Below are 22123 nucleotides of genomic sequence, written 5' to 3' on the forward strand. Positions count from 1 at the left end.
AGAAATTTACTAGTTTGAGTAATAGTATCACATTTTAAGTTTTTTCTAGAGATCTATACACTCTTCCCAGGTACGGCACTACAGTATTGTGCAGGGGTGGAGTGGGTTAAGGGTCAAGATTTGTGAGTGGGTCGTGGGTCAACAGGCCGTGATCTATTGTGACGCACCTACGTCTCAAATTTACTTTCAAGGTCTCAAATTTTCTTCCTTTTTCGTTTGTTACTTACCTAAAGTGAGTGTATCTAAGTGAAAAAAGAACTTCAATCACTTTTGGATATTGATATTTATAATTGTAATAGTAGCAATTGGACTTATTGCTTAGCTTTCCAGACAATCCAATTTGCAATGTTTCGTTTTTTTTTTTTCGTTGATATGTGACTTTCGAATTTTATCCTATTCTCCACTGAAAAGTATCTGTAATTCAAAAAGAAAATAATTATGTCTGCTAATTAAATTTAAATTCATCATAATATGGTCCATCACAAACACTTTACCATTTTATACCGTAAAAGTCAGATCCATCGGTATTGTAACAGAGCGGTGCTTGAACGATTGACCATAGAAATTCATATTCTTATTCGTAATCATTCCTATTAGTGAGCCCATTTCAATAAAAAAAAAGCGTCTACGATTAGGGGCCCTAGAAATAATATTTATTCGTATGGCTTTGAGATTTGTCAATATTGTCCCTCAATTAATTTGTCATGTATGGAACGGACCTAGGGTCGTAACTAACGACCATGCAGACCTTGCCGTGGAGGAGGGCCCACAAAGAGTAAGATAAAGATGAAGAGGGGCTTAATTTAGAATGTTGAGGGGGCCCAAATGTTAATGCTTGCCCTCCCAGAAAACTGTAAGTTACGGCGCTGGAGGCCATCTGCGGTACTTAGTCTTAATATTCTTTAATTTTATAGTTACACAAAACAGGATACTATTAGTAAGTATCAAAATAATTTCAACTACTTTCCATGTCCACATCATATTGAATTTTAGTGCCACCGCACAGTGATCTAAGTTTGTTTTCTTTGATGCTGTGTTTGATAGAAATAGAACAAGTTCTATTTTAGAACAGTTGTATCTCTGTTGTAAGTAAGCCAAACATTGCATAGTTCAGTTTATTTTAGTTTAGCGTCCCTTTCAGCAGCGAGGCTATATGAGACGTGGACCTACTGATTAACGTGGAATCCGAACCACATGAGCTCCCGCCGGGAATCGAACCCGGGTCTCCCACGCCAAAGGCGCGTACGCTACCCGCTTAGCCACGGAGGAGCTCAAACATTGCATAGAACTTGATATCGCACACGTTCAAATTCCACTGTGAGGAAATATTAGATGGTTGATACAATCTATGATGGAATGTTTGATCGTCTATAATCAGCTTGGGAAAAAGCTACACTTGGCGGCTAATGTTAGTGTTGCAGCGTTGCGCTACGACCAAAATATTTAAAAAAGAAAATAAGCAGTATTAGAAAAGAACAGGAAAAACATACTTTCTAATACTCCCATGTATACTTTAAATAACATTTTTTTTTCTTCTTTAACTGTCTATCCGTTAATCTATTTTAAAAAGCGAGAAACAATCCGTCACAAAGTCTCTAATTTATATTGTGTTGCAGCAAGCATACAACGATCAGGTTCATTCGGCGCGGGGATTGGAGCGGGAATCTCCTTTTCCCTGCTGTGCTTCTGCAACACAGCACGGTTTCTAGTGAACGAGAAGGCTTCTTGCGCTAAATAAGATTTCTAGATTTTATTTCACTACCAATTAACAAATGGAATTTGATTTTATGTATTCATATTTTTAAATTACGGTACTACACTGAAGGAAACAAATATAATTAATACTAAAAAAGAAGAAAGAAAAAGTGATTTTGGAATTACAAAATAAGAATAAAAATATGTACTAGAGGAGAAAACTAAGTAAACAGGCATTTACAAGTTAATTTTTAGCTTATATAGATAAGGAAGGCTTCTTGTACATTAATTTGTGGATCAAATATTAATAAGTCAATATATAGAATCCCCTCTTTGTGGATAGTATTTTAGTATATACTTATTACTTTTATAAAATAAGTGTATTTTATACTCTTGATAACTCTCCACATAAAACTGTTTGATGGGAAACATCACATGGAATTAGTTATTAGATTCAATTGTAGCTATTCTGTGTGTGCTCTAATTCTGTAAATAACCTACAAGTTCTCAACGAATACTATACCATGACTTCTGCAAATAATATAATAATAATAAAAACATTGACGGAATATTGTTTACATTCTGAATCCTGAAAATACTAGCTATTGTGCACACCAGTTAAAATTAAGACAAGCCTCTGCTTACTTCTCCTTACTTGTGTTCTTTTGGAAGTCTCTACAAATTAATTAAATCATATTAATGTGTATAAAATGCAAAAGTAGAACTCACTTCTTCAAAAAGAAATGAGGGAACATTCCATCCTTATTTCTGTATATCACGTCCCAGTACTCCTCGGCAATTTATACGTTTGATGCTTTAATCAACTCACAATTCTACCAAAATACAGTACATTAACAGCATTAAATTCCCAAGAACATATCTAACCGATTTAGTAAAATATTAAGAAACTCCTTTAAATTATCTATAACCCAATTAACATGAAGTACTTTATTGAAAATAAGAAAATAAGTTCTGGCATTTTTTTATATACTGAATGTTCATTTATTTCTCTGTCATCAATTTACAGTTTCTTTACTTTTAATATTGATTGCTTTTAATTACATTATTAGAAAAATGTTAATCAATCTTATTCCAGACCCATATTCCACTTACTCATATAAGCATCATAGACTATAACTACTCCAACCAATAGAACGGCATATAATCCAGAAGAAGCGATCCTATTGGTCGAATTTTGTTTTCCTTTCCCGAAAGTGCAACTTTTGCTAAAGCTGCTTCCCCCTCTGCAATCTCTAACTTTATAAAAGGTGTGACAATTTGATATGTCACACTTTGTGTTGAATAATTGTGGTGTTGTGTCGTGTCCAGAAAGTTATTGGTGTGTGAGTTGCAATGGAGAACAAGAAGCAAGTGTTTGAATTATTACATCCCGACTGGCAGCATTATCCTCACAATAATAACTTCGGATGGAGTGAAAATCATGAAAAGTTGTATGGGATACTGGTATCTAAAGTGTCAGCAGGGATAATACCGTCTCCATATTACAAGACAAGTTTAGAACATAAACATTTCTCTCTTATTGCTAATCGTTTTGGTTCTACATTTCTACCAGGTCCTAAGTTATGTGACGAGTTACTTAGAGAGTTAGACAACAACATTGATTCTGTCACTTCTTTGTTAGACAGTGTTTCGATTAGTGATCAGATTATTAGAAAAATGTTAATCAATCTTATTCCAGACCCATATTCCACTTACTCATATAAGCATCATAGACTATAACTACTCCAACCAATAGAACGGCATATAATCCAGAAGAAGCGATCCTATTGGTCGAATTTTGTTTTCCTTTCCCGAAAGTGCAACTTTTGCTAAAGCTGCTTCCCCCTCTGCAATCTCTAACTTTATAAAAGGTGTGACAATTTGATATGTCACACTTTGTGTTGAATAATTGTGGTGTTGTGTCGTGTCCAGAAAGTTATTGGTGTGTGAGTTGCAATGGAGAACAAGAAGCAAGTGTTTGAATTATTACATCCCGACTGGCAGCATTATCCTCACAATAATAACTTCGGATGGAGTGAAAATCACGAAAAGTTGTATGGGATACTGGTATCTAAAGTGTCAGCAGGGATAATACCGTCTCCATATTACAAGACAAGTTTAGAACATAAACATTTCTCTCTTATTGCTAATCGTTTTGGTTCTACATTTCTACCAGGTCCTAAGTTATGTGACGAGTTACTTAGAGAGTTAGACAACAACATTGATTCTGTCACTTCTTTGTTAGACAGTGTTTCGATTAGTGATCAGAATTTAGTGCGTAATGACTGTACTATAATTGTGGAAAATATTCCTGAGAATCTGAGATTGGTGGAGGTTAAGGTTTCTGTGAAAGGTGCCAGGAATCAGTTGTCAAGTGATAATATTGCTGAGAGTGATTTGCGGTCTGGACTTGAAGAACGGCCTCATGGTGTTTCCAGGAGGTTTGAAAGCAGATACTTCAGGGCACGTCGTGCTTTCTCTAGAAGATTTAGGTTTACTAGTGGTGCATGGCGGCCTATTTCATGCTTTTCATGTGGTCTTCCTGGACATGTTTCGCTGGTGTGTCCATCTTCGTTTAGTAGTGAGGAAGGTTCAGTTCTTGAAGATGAATGGTGCAGCTACTGTTTCACCCGTGGACATGAAGAATCCAACTGCTACAGGTCTTCACCATGTGATTTATGTGGAGAGAATGTCTTCTACCTTGGACGTGCTCTTCATCAGCCATGTTCCTGCTTGAAGTGAAATTTGATGGTAAGTTTTATTGAAGGTTTATTTTAAACTAATTAAAGTTCACTGTTAGATGATATAATGCAATGTGATTGACATACAACAGGCGACACTGTCTCCAACAAGGGATGTATAACATAAATTGTTTCTGCACTGTTCGTTTCATGTAGTGCGAGACAGTGTCGCATGGTGAATTTTATCATGAGATGGGGTGTATTCATATGGTTTCATGATCGTAGTATACATATGTTAATATGGAAAATAATTGTTTTCTCATAATATCTTGTTTTAGTGAAGTGTGTGGATTAAGACCTCGAAATCCTCCCTTTGCACCCGTCTCTAAAACAATTAACCTACATTGTCGTGATTATTAAAATATTCCTTTCTAACCAGTTTTCTCTTAGCATTAGTTGTTTTATATCATTCTGATTTAAATATTTGTTATTTAATCTAGTGCCGTGTACAGTGGAGTATGCGTGAAGGGGTTGGGGTTTAGAGTCCCTTTGAGCAGCATATGGGAAAATGAATATTTACTGTATTACAGTAAATAGTAAATCGTTTTTGTTCTTGAATATATTAGAGTCAAGTGGTTGACCCCGTTATTCGTTCTGCGTACAGCACTGGGCATGTACACTCATGTCCAAAATTGTTGTCGCATGTCTATAGGTATGCTGTAGGAACAGTGGCGTATTTGCGATTTTGTTTCGGGAGGGGGGGCTTTGACTGAAAATGTGAAAGTTCTGCAAGATATTTAATATACTTTACTATAGTGAGTATGATTTTTGGAGGTTAAGCCTGAAGCCCCCCTACATACGCCACTGTGAAGGAATATAATTTGATAACGAATTCGCCCGGTATTTCTTATAATGTTCGTATGTGTACAATCAGCAAAGACGTGTATCTGCTACATTTCATGTCAAAAGAGCAGTAAATAAGAACAATGAAATGAAAAGGACATTTCTTGTCCATTTAACAACATTTTGTTTTACTCATTCTAATTTTCGTATTAATAATTCTTTTTCTATGAAATTTACCACAAATATATATTTCTCGATTATACACATAGTATCAGTATTGAAAGTTCAATGCAAACTCGTTATCAAATTATATTCTTACAAGAAGACAGTAATGCTCACTTGAAGGCTTCAGTTGTTTGTTAGTATGTTTGCGTGAAGGCAAACTGAGTCGGCTCCCACATACATTATCTCTCTCTTAATGTTGTCGATTTAAGCCTCGTGGGTTTTCTCGTGGCTCTCCCGCGTTATTCATTTCACCGATTTGTGCATCTTTATCACCATCTTTCTCAGCCAAGGTGCATGGTCCTGGGACTTTTAGGTTGGGACACTTTAATTACTTTGTTCATACATCGTTCTGTGAATAAAAGTGACAACGTTAAGATGAAGTATATTTCTATTATTATTGGTCTGTACGTTTTACTTTGGCTTTTAGTTTAAAGGGTACTATTATTTTATTATTTTTGAGATCGATCCGTATTTTCCTGGTTACTTAATCCACCTTTGGAATATTTCTTCTCCTCTTTGTGATAACATGTTTCGGAAACAAATTCAAACCTGCTAATATTAGATTTCATAGATCCCTACTCCTGAGAGATGGGGACCAATTACATTACTCTGACTGTCTCATTTGTTCAAGTAGAAATATTTTCATCGTTTAGGCAACCAAGGAATTTTTGATTGATAATAAAACTCTAACTGACCAAACCAGTATATATATCTTAAGATTATATATTTATGTTACAGTTTCGGCTATGTAACATAACGATCATCAGACACATTATGAGGGACATGTCCAATTTTTGCAATTTTCACAGCTTATATGCAATGTGAATGCAAGACACGCCCACTTTCTCTTTACAAATAGTAAACTTTTAATTGACTCTAAAAGGTATTTTTTTAATTGCTGTAATCGTAAACTTTTATTTGGATCTGAAGAGTGTTTTTTTTAAATTACTGTAGTTACTTTCTCTTTTCGCGCATCTGTTATAAAACTCTTAATTAGGTGTTTGCCAATTACACTTAATATTCGCATTGTCCATCTGCTGTACTCCATAGTACACCTTCTCCGACGGCTCTATTTGATCCTCTAATTCTTTCTTTCTATTTTGTCTATCATCTTTTCCCATAATTCATGTATTACTAGTCCACTAGACCAATTCATCAACTTATCCTTCCCGTATTTCTTAACCCACTGGGTTTCTTTCCACTTTCTTATCACACTTGGTGATAAGAAAGAGGAAGTGGAAGTGTGAAGTTGACTTTTCCAAAGCTAGTGTTAATAATAATAATTATAATAGTAAATACGACTTATGCCAGTGACAAAAGTAAAAGTGCTTGAGTAAATTTCCACTAGTGTTTTCCCCAGGTTGGTTTCCACTAGTGCACCCAGGTTGGTTTGTACTTTTCTTCTTATCTTGATGTCAGAATTCAGCTCCCAAACGTTGTCGGGAACACCCTGTATGTATATTGTGTGTGTATGTGTGTTTGTGGTTTGTAATTGTAAATTCTTATCCTTCTTTTTTCTTTCTTCTACAGGTTTTTGCAGGTGTGACGATATCGCCGTAAGGATTAAATGACTTCTGCACACATACTCTTGTATATTTTTGTATATTAGATTTTTATGTTATATTTTATACTAGTATCTCTAATGTTTTAATTATCATTAAAAATATATTTCCACACAAGTGTATGTAATTTAATTTTAATGCTTCCTCCAAACTTTTTGTATACGGGTCTCGCGTTATTCGTTGAAGTGCGTTATGATAAAGTTCTCATTATTCATGGTTATGGCAGATTCTGGGTCATTAAACATTCAAAATTTTTTCTACACAAGAAATTTACTAGTTTGAGTAATAGTATCACATTTTAAGTTTTTTCTAGAGATCTATACACTCTTCCCAGGTACGGCACTACAGTATTGTGCAGGGGTGGAGTGGGTTAAGGGTCAAGATTTGTGAGTGGGTCGTGGGTCAACAGGCCGTGATCTATTGTGACGCACCTACGTCTCAAATTTACTTTCAAGGTCTCAAATTTTCTTCCTTTTTCGTTTGTTACTTACCTAAAGTGAGTGTATCTAAGTGAAAAAAGAACTTCAATCACTTTTGGATATTGATATTTATAATTGTAATAGTAGCAATTGGACTTATTGCTTAGCTTTCCAGACAATCCAATTTGCAATGTTTCGTTTTTTTTTTCGTTGATATGTGACTTTCGAATTTTATCCTATTCTCCACTGAAAAGTATCTGTAATTCAAAAAGAAAATAATTATGTCTGCTAATTAAATTTAAATTCATCATAATATGGTCCATCACAAACACTTTACCATTTTATACCGTAAAAGTCAGATCCATCGGTATTGTAACAGAGCGGTGCTTGAACGATTGACCATAGAAATTCATTTTCTTATTCGTAATCATTCCTATTAGTGAGCCCATTTCAATAAAAAAAAGCGTCTACGATTAGGGGCCCTAGAAATAATATTTATTCGTATGGCTTTGAGATTTGTCAATATTATCCCTCAATTAATTTGTCATGTATGGAACGGACCTAGGGTCGTAACTAACGACCATGCAGACCTTGCCGTGGAGGAGGGCCCACAAAGAGTAAGATAAAGATGAAGAGGGGCTTAATTTAGAATGTTGAGGGGGCCCAAATGTTAATGCTTGCCCTCCCAGAAAACTGTAAGTTACGGCGCTGGAGGCCATCTGCGGTACTTAGTCTTAATATTCTTTAATTTTATAGTTACACAAAACAGGATACTATTAGTAAGTATCAAAATAATTTCAACTACTTTCCATGTCCACATCATATTGAATTTTAGTGCCACCGCACAGTGATCTAAGTTTGTTTTCTTTGATGCTGTGTTTGATAGAAATAGAACAAGTTCTATTTTAGAACAGTTGTATCTCTGTTGTAAGTAAGCCAAACATTGCATAGTTCAGTTTATTTTAGTTTAGCGTCCCTTTCAGCAGCGAGGCTATATGAGACGTGGACCTACTGATTAACGTGGAATCCGAATCACATGAGCTCCCGCCGGGAATCGAACCCGGGTCTCCCACGCCAAAGGCGCGTACGCTACCCGCTTAACCACGGAGGAGCTCAAACATTGCATAGAACTTGATATCACACACGTTCAAATTCCACTTTGAGGAAATATTTGATAGTTGATACAATCTATGATGGAATGTTTGATCGTCTATAATCAGCTTGGGAAAAAGCTACACTTGGCGGCTAATGTTAGTGTTGCAGCGTTGCGCTACGACCAAAATATTTAAAAAAGAAAATAAGCAGTATTAGAAAAGAACAGGAAAAACATACTTTCTAATACTCCCATGTATACTTTAAATAACATTTTTTTTTCTTCTTTAACTGTCTATCCGTTAATCTATTTTAAAAAGCGAGAAACAATCCGTCACAAAGTCTCTAATTTATATTGTGTTGCAGCAAGCATACAACGATCAGGTTCATTCGGCGCGGGGATTGGAGCGGGAATCTCCTTTTCCCTGCTGTGCTTCTGCAACACAGCACGGTTTCTAGTGAACGAGAAGGCTTCTTGCGCTAAATAAGATTTCTAGATTTTATTTCACTACCAATTAACAAATGGAATTTGATTTTATGTATTCATATTTTTAAATTACGGTACTACACTGAAGGAAACAAATATAATTAATACTAAAAAAGAAGAAAGAAAAAGTGATTTTGGAATTACAAAATAAGAATAAAAATATGTACTAGAGGAGAAAACTAAGTAAACAGGCATTTACAAGTTAATTTTTAGCTTATATAGATAAGGAAGGCTTCTTGTACAGTAATTTGTGGATCAAATATTAATAAGTCAATATATAGAATCCCCTCTTTGTGGATAGTATTTTAGTATATACTTATTACTTTTATAAAATAAGTGTATTTTATACTCTTGATAACTCTCCACATAAAACTGTTTGATGGGAAACATCACATGGAATTAGTTATTAGATTCAATTGTAGCTATTCTGTGTGTGCTCTAATTCTGTAAATAACCTACAAGTTCTCAACGAATACTATACCATGACTTCTGCAAATAATATAATAATAATAAAAACATTGACGGAATATTGTTTACATTCTGAATCCTGAAAATACTAGCTATTGTGCACACCAGTTAAAATTAAGACAAGCCTCTGCTTACTTCTCCTTACTTGTGTTCTTTTGGAAGTCTCTACAAATTAATTAAATCATATTAATGTGTATAAAATGCAAAAGTAGAACTCACTTCTTCAAAAAGAAATGAGGGAACATTCCATCCTTATTTCTGTATATCACGTCCCAGTACTCCTCGGCAATTTATACGTTTGATGCTTTAATCAACTCACAATTCTACCAAAATACAGTACATTAACAGCATTAAATTCCCAAGAACATATCTAACCGATTTAGTAAAATATTAAGAAACTCCTTTAAATTATCTATAACCCAATTAACATGAAGTACTTTATTGAAAATAAGAAAATAAGTTCTGGCATTTTTTTATATACTGAATGTTCATTTATTTCTCTGTCATCAATTTACAGTTTCTTTACTTTTAATATTGATTGCTTTTAATTACATTATTAGAAAAATGTTAATCAATCTTATTCCAGACCCATATTCCACTTACTCATATAAGCATCATAGACTATAACTACTCCAACCAATAGAACGGCATATAATCCAGAAGAAGCGATCCTATTGGTCGAATTTTGTTTTCCTTTCCCGAAAGTGCAACTTTTGCTAAAGCTGCTTCCCCCTCTGCAATCTCTAACTTTATAAAAGGTGTGACAATTTGATATGTCACACTTTGTGTTGAATAATTGTGGTGTTGTGTCGTGTCCAGAAAGTTATTGGTGTGTGAGTTGCAATGGAGAACAAGAAGCAAGTGTTTGAATTATTACATCCCGACTGGCAGCATTATCCTCACAATAATAACTTCGGATGGAGTGAAAATCATGAAAAGTTGTATGGGATACTGGTATCTAAAGTGTCAGCAGGGATAATACCGTCTCCATATTACAAGACAAGTTTAGAACATAAACATTTCTCTCTTATTGCTAATCGTTTTGGTTCTACATTTCTACCAGGTCCTAAGTTATGTGACGAGTTACTTAGAGAGTTAGACAACAACATTGATTCTGTCACTTCTTTGTTAGACAGTGTTTCGATTAGTGATCAGAATTTAGTGCGTAATGACTGTACTATAATTGTGGAAAATATTCCTGAGAATCTGAGATTGGTGGAGGTTAAGGTTTCTGTGAAAGGTGCCAGGAATCAGTTGTCAAGTGATAATATTGCTGAGAGTGATTTGCGGTCTGGACTTGAAGAACGGCCTCATGGTGTTTCCAGGAGGTTTGAAAGCAGATACTTCAGGGCACGTCGTGCTTTCTCTAGAAGATTTAGGTTTACTAGTGGTGCATGGCGGCCTATTTCATGCTTTTCATGTGGTCTTCCTGGACATGTTTCGCTGGTGTGTCCATCTTCGTTTAGTAGTGAGGAAGGTTCAGTTCTTGAAGATGAATGGTGCAGCTACTGTTTCACCCGTGGACATGAAGAATCCAACTGCTACAGGTCTTCACCATGTGATTTATGTGGAGAGAATGTCTTCTACCTTGGACGTGCTCTTCATCAGCCATGTTCCTGCTTGAAGTGAAATTTGATGGTAAGTTTTATTGAAGGTTTATTTTAAACTAATTAAAGTTCACTGTTAGATGATATAATGCAATGTGATTGACATACAACAAGCGACACTGTCTCCAACAAGGGATGTATAACATAAATTGTTTCTGCACTGTTCGTTTCATGTAGTGCGAGACAGTGTCGCATGGTGAATTTTATCATGAGATGGGGTGTATTCATATGGTTTCATGATCGTAGTATACATATGTTAATATGGAAAATAATTGTTTTCTCATAATATCTTGTTTTAGTGAAGTGTGTGGATTAAGACCTCGAAATCCTCCCTTTGCACCCGTCTCTAAAACAATTAACCTACATTGTCGTGATTATTAAAATATTCCTTTCTAAACAGTTTTCTCTTAGCATTAGTTGTTTTATATCATTCTGATTTAAATATTTGTTATTTAATCTAGTGCCGTGTACAGTGGAGTATACGTGAAGGGGTTGGGGTTTAGAGTCCCTTTGAGCAGCATATGGGAAAATGAATATTTACTGTATTACAGTAAATAGTAAATCGTTTTTGTTCTTGAATATATTAGAGTCAAGTGGTTGACCCCGTTATTCGTTCTGCGTACAGCACTGGGCATGTACACTCATGTCCAAAATTGTTGTCGCATGTCTATAGGTATGCTGTAGGAACAGTGGCGTATTTGCGATTTTGTTTCGGGAGGGGGGGCTTTGACTGAAAATGTGAAAATTCTGCAAGATATTTAATATACTTTACTATAGTGAGTATGATTTTTGGAGGTTAAGCCTGAAGCCCCCCTACATACGCCACTGTGAAGGAATATAATTTGATAACGAATTCGCCCGGTATTTCTTATAATGTTCGTATGTGTACAATCAGCAAAGACGTGTATCTGCTACATTTCATGTCAAAAGAGCAGTAAATAAGAACAATGAAATGAAAAGGACATTTCTTGTCCATTTAACAACATTTTGTTTTACTCATTCTAATTTTCGTATTAATAATTCTTTTTCTATGAAATTTACCACAAATATATATTTCTCGATTATACACATAGTATCAGTATTGAAAGTTCAATGCAAACTCGTTATCAAATTATATTCTTACAAGAAGACAGTAATGCTCACTTGAAGGCTTCAGTTGTTTGTTAGTATGTTTGCATGAAGGCAAACTGAGTCGGCTCCCACATACATTATCTCTCTCTTAATGTTGTCGATTTAAGCCTCGTGGGTTTTCTCGTGGCTCTCCCGCGTTATTCATTTCACCGATTTGTGCATCTTTATCACCATCTTTCTCAGCCAAGGTGCATGGTCCTGGGACTTAAAGTTGGGACACTTTAATTACTTTGTTCATACATCGTTCTGTGAATAAAAGTGACAACGTTAAGATGAAGTATATTTCTATTATTATTGGTCTGTACGTTTTACTTTGGCTTTTAGTTTAAAGGGTACTATTATTTTATTATTTTTGAGATCGATCCGTATTTTCCTGGTTACTTAATCCACCTTTGGAATATTTCTTCTCCTCTTTGTGATAGCATGTTTCGGAAACAAATTCAAACCTGCTAATATTAGATTTCATAGATCCCTACTCCTGAGAGATGGGGACCAATTACATTACTCTGACTGTCTCATTTGTTCAAGTAGAAATATTTTCATCGTTTAGGCAACCAAGGAATTTTTGATTGATAATAAAACTCTAACTGACCAAACCAGTATATATATCTTAAGATTATATATTTATGTTACAGTTTCGGCTATGTAACATAACGATCATCAGACACATTATGAGGGACATGTCCAATTTTTGCAATTTTCACAGCTTATATGCAATGTGAATGCAAGACACGCCCACTTTCTCTTTACAAATAGTAAACTTTTAATTGACTCTAAAAGGTATTTTTTTAATTGCTGTAATCGTAAACTTTTATTTGGATCTGAAGAGTGTTTTTTTTTTAAATTACTGTAGTTACTTTCTCTTTTCGCGCATCTGTTATAAAACTCTTAATTAGGTGTTTGCCAATTACACTTAATATTCGCATTGTCCATCTGCTGTACTCCATAGTACACCTTCTCCGACGGCTCTATTTGATCCTCTAATTCTTTCTTTCTATTTTGTCTATCATCTTTTCCCATAATTCATGTATTACTAGTCCACTAGACCAATTCATCAACTTATCCTTCCCGTATTTCTTAACCCACTGGGTTTCTTTCCACTTTCTTATCACACTTGGTGATAAGAAAGAGGAAGTGGAAGTGTGAAGTTGACTTTTCCAAAGCTAGTGTTAATAATAATAATTATAATAGTAAATACGACTTATGCCAGTGACAAAAGTAAAAGTGCTTGAGTAAATTTCCACTAGTGTTTTCCCCAGGTTGGTTTCCACTAGTGCACCCAGGTTGGTTTGTACTTTTCTTCTTATCTTGATGTCAGAATTCAGCTCCCAAACGTTGTCGGGAACACCCTGTATGTATATTGTGTGTGTATGTGTGTTTGTGGTTTGTAATTGTAAATTCTTATCCTTCTTTTTTCTTTCTTCTACAGGTTTTTGCAGGTGTGACGATATCGCCGTAAGGATTAAATGACTTCTGCACACATACTCTTGTATATTTTTGTATATTAGATTTTTATGTTATATTTTATACTAGTATCTCTAATGTTTTAATTATCATTAAAAATATATTTCCACACAAGTGTATGTAATTTAATTTTAATGCTTCCTCCAAACTTTTTGTATACGGGTCTCGCGTTATTCGTTGAAGTGCGTTATGATAAAGTTCTCATTATTCATGGTTATGGCAGATTCTGGGTCATTAAACATTCAAAATTTTTTCTACACAAGAAATTTACTAGTTTGAGTAATAGTATCACATTTTAAGTTTTTTCTAGAGATCTATACACTCTTCCCAGGTACGGCACTACAGTATTGTGCAGGGGTGGAGTGGGTTAAGGGTCAAGATTTGTGAGTGGGTCGTGGGTCAACAGGCCGTGATCTATTGTGACGCACCTACGTCTCAAATTTACTTTCAAGGTCTCAAATTTTCTTCCTTTTTCGTTTGTTACTTACCTAAAGTGAGTGTATCTAAGTGAAAAAAGAACTTCAATCACTTTTGGATATTGATATTTATAATTGTAATAGTAGCAATTGGACTTATTGCTTAGCTTTCCAGACAATCCAATTTGCAATGTTTCGTTTTTTTTTTCGTTGATATGTGACTTTCGAATTTTATCCTATTCTCCACTGAAAAGTATCTGTAATTCAAAAAGAAAATAATTATGTCTGCTAATTAAATTTAAATTCATCATAATATGGTCCATCACAAACACTTTACCATTTTATACCGTAAAAGTCAGATCCATCGGTATTGTAACAGAGCGGTGCTTGAACGATTGACCATAGAAATTCATTTTCTTATTCGTAATCATTCCTATTAGTGAGCCCATTTCAATAAAAAAAAGCGTCTACGATTAGGGGCCCTAGAAATAATATTTATTCGTATGGCTTTGAGATTTGTCAATATTATCCCTCAATTAATTTGTCATGTATGGAACGGACCTAGGGTCGTAACTAACGACCATGCAGACCTTGCCGTGGAGGAGGGCCCACAAAGAGTAAGATAAAGATGAAGAGGGGCTTAATTTAGAATGTTGAGGGGGCCCAAATGTTAATGCTTGCCCTCCCAGAAAACTGTAAGTTACGGCGCTGGAGGCCATCTGCGGTACTTAGTCTTAATATTCTTTAATTTTATAGTTACACAAAACAGGATACTATTAGTAAGTATCAAAATAATTTCAACTACTTTCCATGTCCACATCATATTGAATTTTAGTGCCACCGCACAGTGATCTAAGTTTGTTTTCTTTGATGCTGTGTTTGATAGAAATAGAACAAGTTCTATTTTAGAACAGTTGTATCTCTGTTGTAAGTAAGCCAAACATTGCATAGTTCAGTTTATTTTAGTTTAGCGTCCCTTTCAGCAGCGAGGCTATATGAGACGTGGACCTACTGATTAACGTGGAATCCGAATCACATGAGCTCCCGCCGGGAATCGAACCCGGGTCTCCCACGCCAAAGGCGCGTACGCTACCCGCTTAACCACGGAGGAGCTCAAACATTGCATAGAACTTGATATCACACACGTTCAAATTCCACTTTGAGGAAATATTTGATAGTTGATACAATCTATGATGGAATGTTTGATCGTCTATAATCAGCTTGGGAAAAAGCTACACTTGGCGGCTAATGTTAGTGTTGCAGCGTTGCGCTACGACCAAAATATTTAAAAAAGAAAATAAGCAGTATTAGAAAAGAACAGGAAAAACATACTTTCTAATACTCCCATGTATACTTTAAATAACATTTTTTTTTCTTCTTTAACTGTCTATCCGTTAATCTATTTTAAAAAGCGAGAAACAATCCGTCACAAAGTCTCTAATTTATATTGTGTTGCAGCAAGCATACAACGATCAGGTTCATTCGGCGCGGGGATTGGAGCGGGAATCTCCTTTTCCCTGCTGTGCTTCTGCAACACAGCACGGTTTCTAGTGAACGAGAAGGCTTCTTGCGCTAAATAAGATTTCTAGATTTTATTTCACTACCAATTAACAAATGGAATTTGATTTTATGTATTCATATTTTTAAATTACGGTACTACACTGAAGGAAACAAATATAATTAATACTAAAAAAGAAGAAAGAAAAAGTGATTTTGGAATTACAAAATAAGAATAAAAATATGTACTAGAGGAGAAAACTAAGTAAACAGGCATTTACAAGTTAATTTTTAGCTTATATAGATAAGGAAGGCTTCTTGTACAGTAATTTGTGGATCAAATATTAATAAGTCAATATATAGAATCCCCTCTTTGTGGATAGTATTTTAGTATATACTTATTACTTTTATAAAATAAGTGTATTTTATACTCTTGATAACTCTCCACATAAAACTGTTTGATGGGAAACATCACATGGAATTAGTTATTAGATTCAATTGTAGCTATTCTGTGTGTGCTCTAATTCTGTAAATAACCTACAAGTTCTCAACGAATACTATACCATGACTTCTGCAAATAATATAATAATAATAAAAACATTGACGGAATATTGTTTACATTCTGAATCCTGAAAATACTAGCTATTGTGCACACCAGTTAAAATTAAGACAAGCCTCTGCTTACTTCTCCTTACTTGTGTTCTTTTGGAAGTCTCTACAAATTAATTAAATCATATTAATGTGTATAAAATGCAAAAGTAGAACTCACTTCTTCAAAAAGAAATGAGGGAACATTCCATCCTTATTTCTGTATATCACGTCCCAGTACTCCTCGGCAATTTATACGTTTGATGCTTTAATCAACTCACAATTCTACCAAAATACAGTACATTAACAGCATTAAATTCCCAAGAACATATCTAACCGATTTAGTAAAATATTAAGAAACTCCTTTAAATTATCTATAACCCAATTAACATGAAGTACTTTATTGAAAATAAGAAAATAAGTTCTGGCATTTTTTTATATACTGAATGTTCATTTATTTCTCTGTCATCAATTTACAGTTTCTTTACTTTTAATATTGATTGCTTTTAATTACATTATTAGAAAAATGTTAATCAATCTTATTCCAGACCCATATTCCACTTACTCATATAAGCATCATAGACTATAACTACTCCAACCAATAGAACGGCATATAATCCAGAAGAAGCGATCCTATTGGTCGAATTTTGTTTTCCTTTCCCGAAAGTGCAACTTTTGCTAAAGCTGCTTCCCCCTCTGCAATCTCTAACTTTATAAAAGGTGTGACAATTTGATATGTCACACTTTGTGTTGAATAATTGTGGTGTTGTGTCGTGTCCAGAAAGTTATTGGTGTGTGAGTTGCAATGGAGAACAAGAAGCAAGTGTTTGAATTATTACATCCCGACTGGCAGCATTATCCTCACAATAATAACTTCGGATGGAGTGAAAATCATGAAAAGTTGTATGGGATACTGGTATCTAAAGTGTCAGCAGGGATAATACCGTCTCCATATTACAAGACAAGTTTAGAACATAAACATTTCTCTCTTATTGCTAATCGTTTTGGTTCTACATTTCTACCAGGTCCTAAGTTATGTGACGAGTTACTTAGAGAGTTAGACAACAACATTGATTCTGTCACTTCTTTGTTAGACAGTGTTTCGATTAGTGATCAGAATTTAGTGCGTAATGACTGTACTATAATTGTGGAAAATATTCCTGAGAATCTGAGATTGGTGGAGGTTAAGGTTTCTGTGAAAGGTGCCAGGAATCAGTTGTCAAGTGATAATATTGCTGAGAGTGATTTGCGGTCTGGACTTGAAGAACGGCCTCATGGTGTTTCCAGGAGGTTTGAAAGCAGATACTTCAGGGCACGTCGTGCTTTCTCTAGAAGATTTAGGTTTACTAGTGGTGCATGGCGGCCTATTTCATGCTTTTCATGTGGTCTTCCTGGACATGTTTCGCTGGTGTGTCCATCTTCGTTTAGTAGTGAGGAAGGTTCAGTTCTTGAAGATGAATGGTGCAGCTACTGTTTCACCCGTGGACATGAAGAATCCAACTGCTACAGGTCTTCACCATGTGATTTATGTGGAGAGAATGTCTTCTACCTTGGACGTGCTCTTCATCAGCCATGTTCCTGCTTGAAGTGAAATTTGATGGTAAGTTTTATTGAAGGTTTATTTTAAACTAATTAAAGTTCACTGTTAGATGATATAATGCAATGTGATTGACATACAACAAGCGACACTGTCTCCAACAAGGGATGTATAACATAAATTGTTTCTGCACTGTTCGTTTCATGTAGTGCGAGACAGTGTCGCATGGTGAATTTTATCATGAGATGGGGTGTATTCATATGGTTTCATGATCGTAGTATACATATGTTAATATGGAAAATAATTGTTTTCTCATAATATCTTGTTTTAGTGAAGTGTGTGGATTAAGACCTCGAAATCCTCCCTTTGCACCCGTCTCTAAAACAATTAACCTACATTGTCGTGATTATTAAAATATTCCTTTCTAAACAGTTTTCTCTTAGCATTAGTTGTTTTATATCATTCTGATTTAAATATTTGTTATTTAATCTAGTGCCGTGTACAGTGGAGTATACGTGAAGGGGTTGGGGTTTAGAGTCCCTTTGAGCAGCATATGGGAAAATGAATATTTACTGTATTACAGTAAATAGTAAATCGTTTTTGTTCTTGAATATATTAGAGTCAAGTGGTTGACCCCGTTATTCGTTCTGCGTACAGCACTGGGCATGTACACTCATGTCCAAAATTGTTGTCGCATGTCTATAGGTATGCTGTAGGAACAGTGGCGTATTTGCGATTTTGTTTCGGGAGGGGGGGCTTTGACTGAAAATGTGAAAATTCTGCAAGATATTTAATATACTTTACTATAGTGAGTATGATTTTTGGAGGTTAAGCCTGAAGCCCCCCTACATACGCCACTGTGAAGGAATATAATTTGATAACGAATTCGCCCGGTATTTCTTATAATGTTCGTATGTGTACAATCAGCAAAGACGTGTATCTGCTACATTTCATGTCAAAAGAGCAGTAAATAAGAACAATGAAATGAAAAGGACATTTCTTGTCCATTTAACAACATTTTGTTTTACTCATTCTAATTTTCGTATTAATAATTCTTTTTCTATGAAATTTACCACAAATATATATTTCTCGATTATACACATAGTATCAGTATTGAAAGTTCAATGCAAACTCGTTATCAAATTATATTCTTACAAGAAGACAGTAATGCTCACTTGAAGGCTTCAGTTGTTTGTTAGTATGTTTGCATGAAGGCAAACTGAGTCGGCTCCCACATACATTATCTCTCTCTTAATGTTGTCGATTTAAGCCTCGTGGGTTTTCTCGTGGCTCTCCCGCGTTATTCATTTCACCGATTTGTGCATCTTTATCACCATCTTTCTCAGCCAAGGTGCATGGTCCTGGGACTTAAAGTTGGGACACTTTAATTACTTTGTTCATACATCGTTCTGTGAATAAAAGTGACAACGTTAAGATGAAGTATATTTCTATTATTATTGGTCTGTACGTTTTACTTTGGCTTTTAGTTTAAAGGGTACTATTATTTTATTATTTTTGAGATCGATCCGTATTTTCCTGGTTACTTAATCCACCTTTGGAATATTTCTTCTCCTCTTTGTGATAGCATGTTTCGGAAACAAATTCAAACCTGCTAATATTAGATTTCATAGATCCCTACTCCTGAGAGATGGGGACCAATTACATTACTCTGACTGTCTCATTTGTTCAAGTAGAAATATTTTCATCGTTTAGGCAACCAAGGAATTTTTGATTGATAATAAAACTCTAACTGACCAAACCAGTATATATATCTTAAGATTATATATTTATGTTACAGTTTCGGCTATGTAACATAACGATCATCAGACACATTATGAGGGACATGTCCAATTTTTGCAATTTTCACAGCTTATATGCAATGTGAATGCAAGACACGCCCACTTTCTCTTTACAAATAGTAAACTTTTAATTGACTCTAAAAGGTATTTTTTTAATTGCTGTAATCGTAAACTTTTATTTGGATCTGAAGAGTGTTTTTTTTTTAAATTACTGTAGTTACTTTCTCTTTTCGCGCATCTGTTATAAAACTCTTAATTAGGTGTTTGCCAATTACACTTAATATTCGCATTGTCCATCTGCTGTACTCCATAGTACACCTTCTCCGACGGCTCTATTTGATCCTCTAATTCTTTCTTTCTATTTTGTCTATCATCTTTTCCCATAATTCATGTATTACTAGTCCACTAGACCAATTCATCAACTTATCCTTCCCGTATTTCTTAACCCACTGGGTTTCTTTCCACTTTCTTATCACACTTGGTGATAAGAAAGAGGAAGTGGAAGTGTGAAGTTGACTTTTCCAAAGCTAGTGTTAATAATAATAATTATAATAGTAAATACGACTTATGCCAGTGACAAAAGTAAAAGTGCTTGAGTAAATTTCCACTAGTGTTTTCCCCAGGTTGGTTTCCACTAGTGCACCCAGGTTGGTTTGTACTTTTCTTCTTATCTTGATGTCAGAAATCAGCTCCCAAGCGTTGTCGGGAACACCCTGTATGTATATTGTGTGTGTATGTGTGTTTGTGGTTTGTAATTGTAAATTCTTATCCTTCTTTTTTCTTTCTTCTACAGGTTTTTGCAGGTGTGACGATATCGCCGTAAGGATTAAATGACTTCTGCACACATACTCTTGTATATTTTTGTATATTAGATTTTTATGTTATATTTTATACTAGTATCTCTAATGTTTTAATTATCATTAAAAATATATTTCCACACAAGTGTATGTAATTTAATTTTAATGCTTCCTCCAAACTTTTTGTATACGGGTCTCGCGTTATTCGTTGAAGTGCGTTATGATAAAGTTCTCATTATTCATGGTTATGGCAGATTCTGGGTCATTAAACATTCAAAATTTTTTCTACACAAGAAATTTACTAGTTTGAGTAATAGTATCACATTTTAAGTTTTTTCTAGAGATCTATACACTCTTCCCAGGTACGGCACTACAGTATTGTGCAGGGGTGGAGTGGGTTAAGGGTCAAGATTTGTGAGTGGGTCGTGGGTCAACAGGCCGTGATCTATTGTGACGCACCTACGTCTCAAATTTACTTTCAAGGTCTCAAATTTTCTTCCTTTTTCGTTTGTTACTTACCTAAAGTGAGTGTATCTAAGTGAAAAAAGAACTTCAATCACTTTTGGATATTGATATTTATAATTGTAATAGTAGCAATTGGACTTATTGCTTAGCTTTCCAGACAATCCAATTTGCAATGTTTCGTTTTTTTTTTTTCGTTGATATGTGACTTTCGAATTTTATCCTATTCTCCACTGAAAAGTATCTGTAATTCAAAAAGAAAATAATTATGTCTGCTAATTAAATTTAAATTCATCATAATATGGTCCATCACAAACACTTTACCATTTTATACCGTAAAAGTCAGATCCATCGGTATTGTAACAGAGCGGTGCTTGAACGATTGACCATAGAAATTCATATTCTTATTCGTAATCATTCCTATTAGTGAGCCCATTTCAATAAAAAAAAAGCGTCTACGATTAGGGGCCCTAGAAATAATATTTATTCGTATGGCTTTGAGATTTGTCAATATTGTCCCTCAATTAATTTGTCATGTATGGAACGGACCTAGGGTCGTAACTAACGACCATGCAGACCTTGCCGTGGAGGAGGGCCCACAAAGAGTAAGATAAAGATGAAGAGGGGCTTAATTTAGAATGTTGAGGGGGCCCAAATGTTAATGCTTGCCCTCCCAGAAAACTGTAAGTTACGGCGCTGGAGGCCATCTGCGGTACTTAGTCTTAATATTCTTTAATTTTATAGTTACACAAAACAGGATACTATTAGTAAGTATCAAAATAATTTCAACTACTTTCCATGTCCACATCATATTGAATTTTAGTGCCACCGCACAGTGATCTAAGTTTGTTTTCTTTGATGCTGTGTTTGATAGAAATAGAACAAGTTCTATTTTAGAACAGTTGTATCTCTGTTGTAAGTAAGCCAAACATTGCATAGTTCAGTTTATTTTAGTTTAGCGTCCCTTTCAGCAGCGAGGCTATATGAGACGTGGACCTACTGATTAACGTGGAATCCGAACCACATGAGCTCCCGCCGGGAATCGAACCCGGGTCTCCCACGCCAAAGGCGCGTACGCTACCCGCTTAGCCACGGAGGAGCTCAAACATTGCATAGAACTTGATATCGCACACGTTCAAATTCCACTGTGAGGAAATATTAGATGGTTGATACAATCTATGATGGAATGTTTGATCGTCTATAATCAGCTTGGGAAAAAGCTACACTTGGCGGCTAATGTTAGTGTTGCAGCGTTGCGCTACGACCAAAATATTTAAAAAAGAAAATAAGCAGTATTAGAAAAGAACAGGAAAAACATACTTTCTAATACTCCCATGTATACTTTAAATAACA

At 35.0% G+C, this 22123-nt stretch overlaps 3 protein-coding genes across 3 annotated transcripts; all 3 read left to right on the plus strand.

The window, feature by feature from the left end:
* The first annotated feature begins 2164 nt into the window (after positions 1-2164).
* LOC145677465 (uncharacterized) lies at positions 2165-7169 on the plus strand. The gene is made up of 2 exons (XM_081747940.1): positions 2165-4446; positions 6975-7169. The coding sequence occupies exon 1, from the start codon at positions 3652-3654 to the stop codon at positions 4435-4437; it is 786 nt and encodes a 261-aa protein (XP_081604066.1). The 5' UTR covers positions 2165-3651; the 3' UTR covers positions 4438-4446; positions 6975-7169.
* A 2850-nt stretch (positions 7170-10019) lies between these two features.
* Positions 10020-13815, plus strand: LOC145677463 (uncharacterized). The gene is made up of 2 exons (XM_081747938.1): positions 10020-11110; positions 13640-13815. The coding sequence occupies exon 1, from the start codon at positions 10316-10318 to the stop codon at positions 11099-11101; it is 786 nt and encodes a 261-aa protein (XP_081604064.1). The 5' UTR covers positions 10020-10315; the 3' UTR covers positions 11102-11110; positions 13640-13815.
* A 2869-nt stretch (positions 13816-16684) lies between these two features.
* Positions 16685-20477, plus strand: LOC145677464 (uncharacterized). The gene is made up of 2 exons (XM_081747939.1): positions 16685-17775; positions 20305-20477. Exon 1 carries the CDS (start codon positions 16981-16983, stop codon positions 17764-17766), a length of 786 nt encoding a protein of 261 aa, XP_081604065.1. The 5' UTR covers positions 16685-16980; the 3' UTR covers positions 17767-17775; positions 20305-20477.
* The last annotated feature ends 1646 nt before the right edge of the window (positions 20478-22123 follow it).

Source organism: Thermobia domestica, unplaced genomic scaffold (genome assembly GCF_964235325.1).
Source record: "Thermobia domestica unplaced genomic scaffold, izTheDome1.hap1.1 HAP1_SCAFFOLD_898, whole genome shotgun sequence".
Lineage (NCBI taxonomy): Eukaryota > Metazoa > Arthropoda > Insecta > Zygentoma > Lepismatidae > Thermobia > Thermobia domestica.

What these genes read in the sequence shown, in the direction of transcription:
- LOC145677464 (XM_081747939.1), top strand. Translation starts at nt 16,981, where the DNA reads ATGGAGAACAAGAAGCAAGTGTTTGAATTATTACATCCCGACTGGCAG.
- LOC145677465 (XM_081747940.1), top strand. Translation starts at nt 3,652, where the DNA reads ATGGAGAACAAGAAGCAAGTGTTTGAATTATTACATCCCGACTGGCAG.
- LOC145677463 (XM_081747938.1), top strand. Translation starts at nt 10,316, where the DNA reads ATGGAGAACAAGAAGCAAGTGTTTGAATTATTACATCCCGACTGGCAG.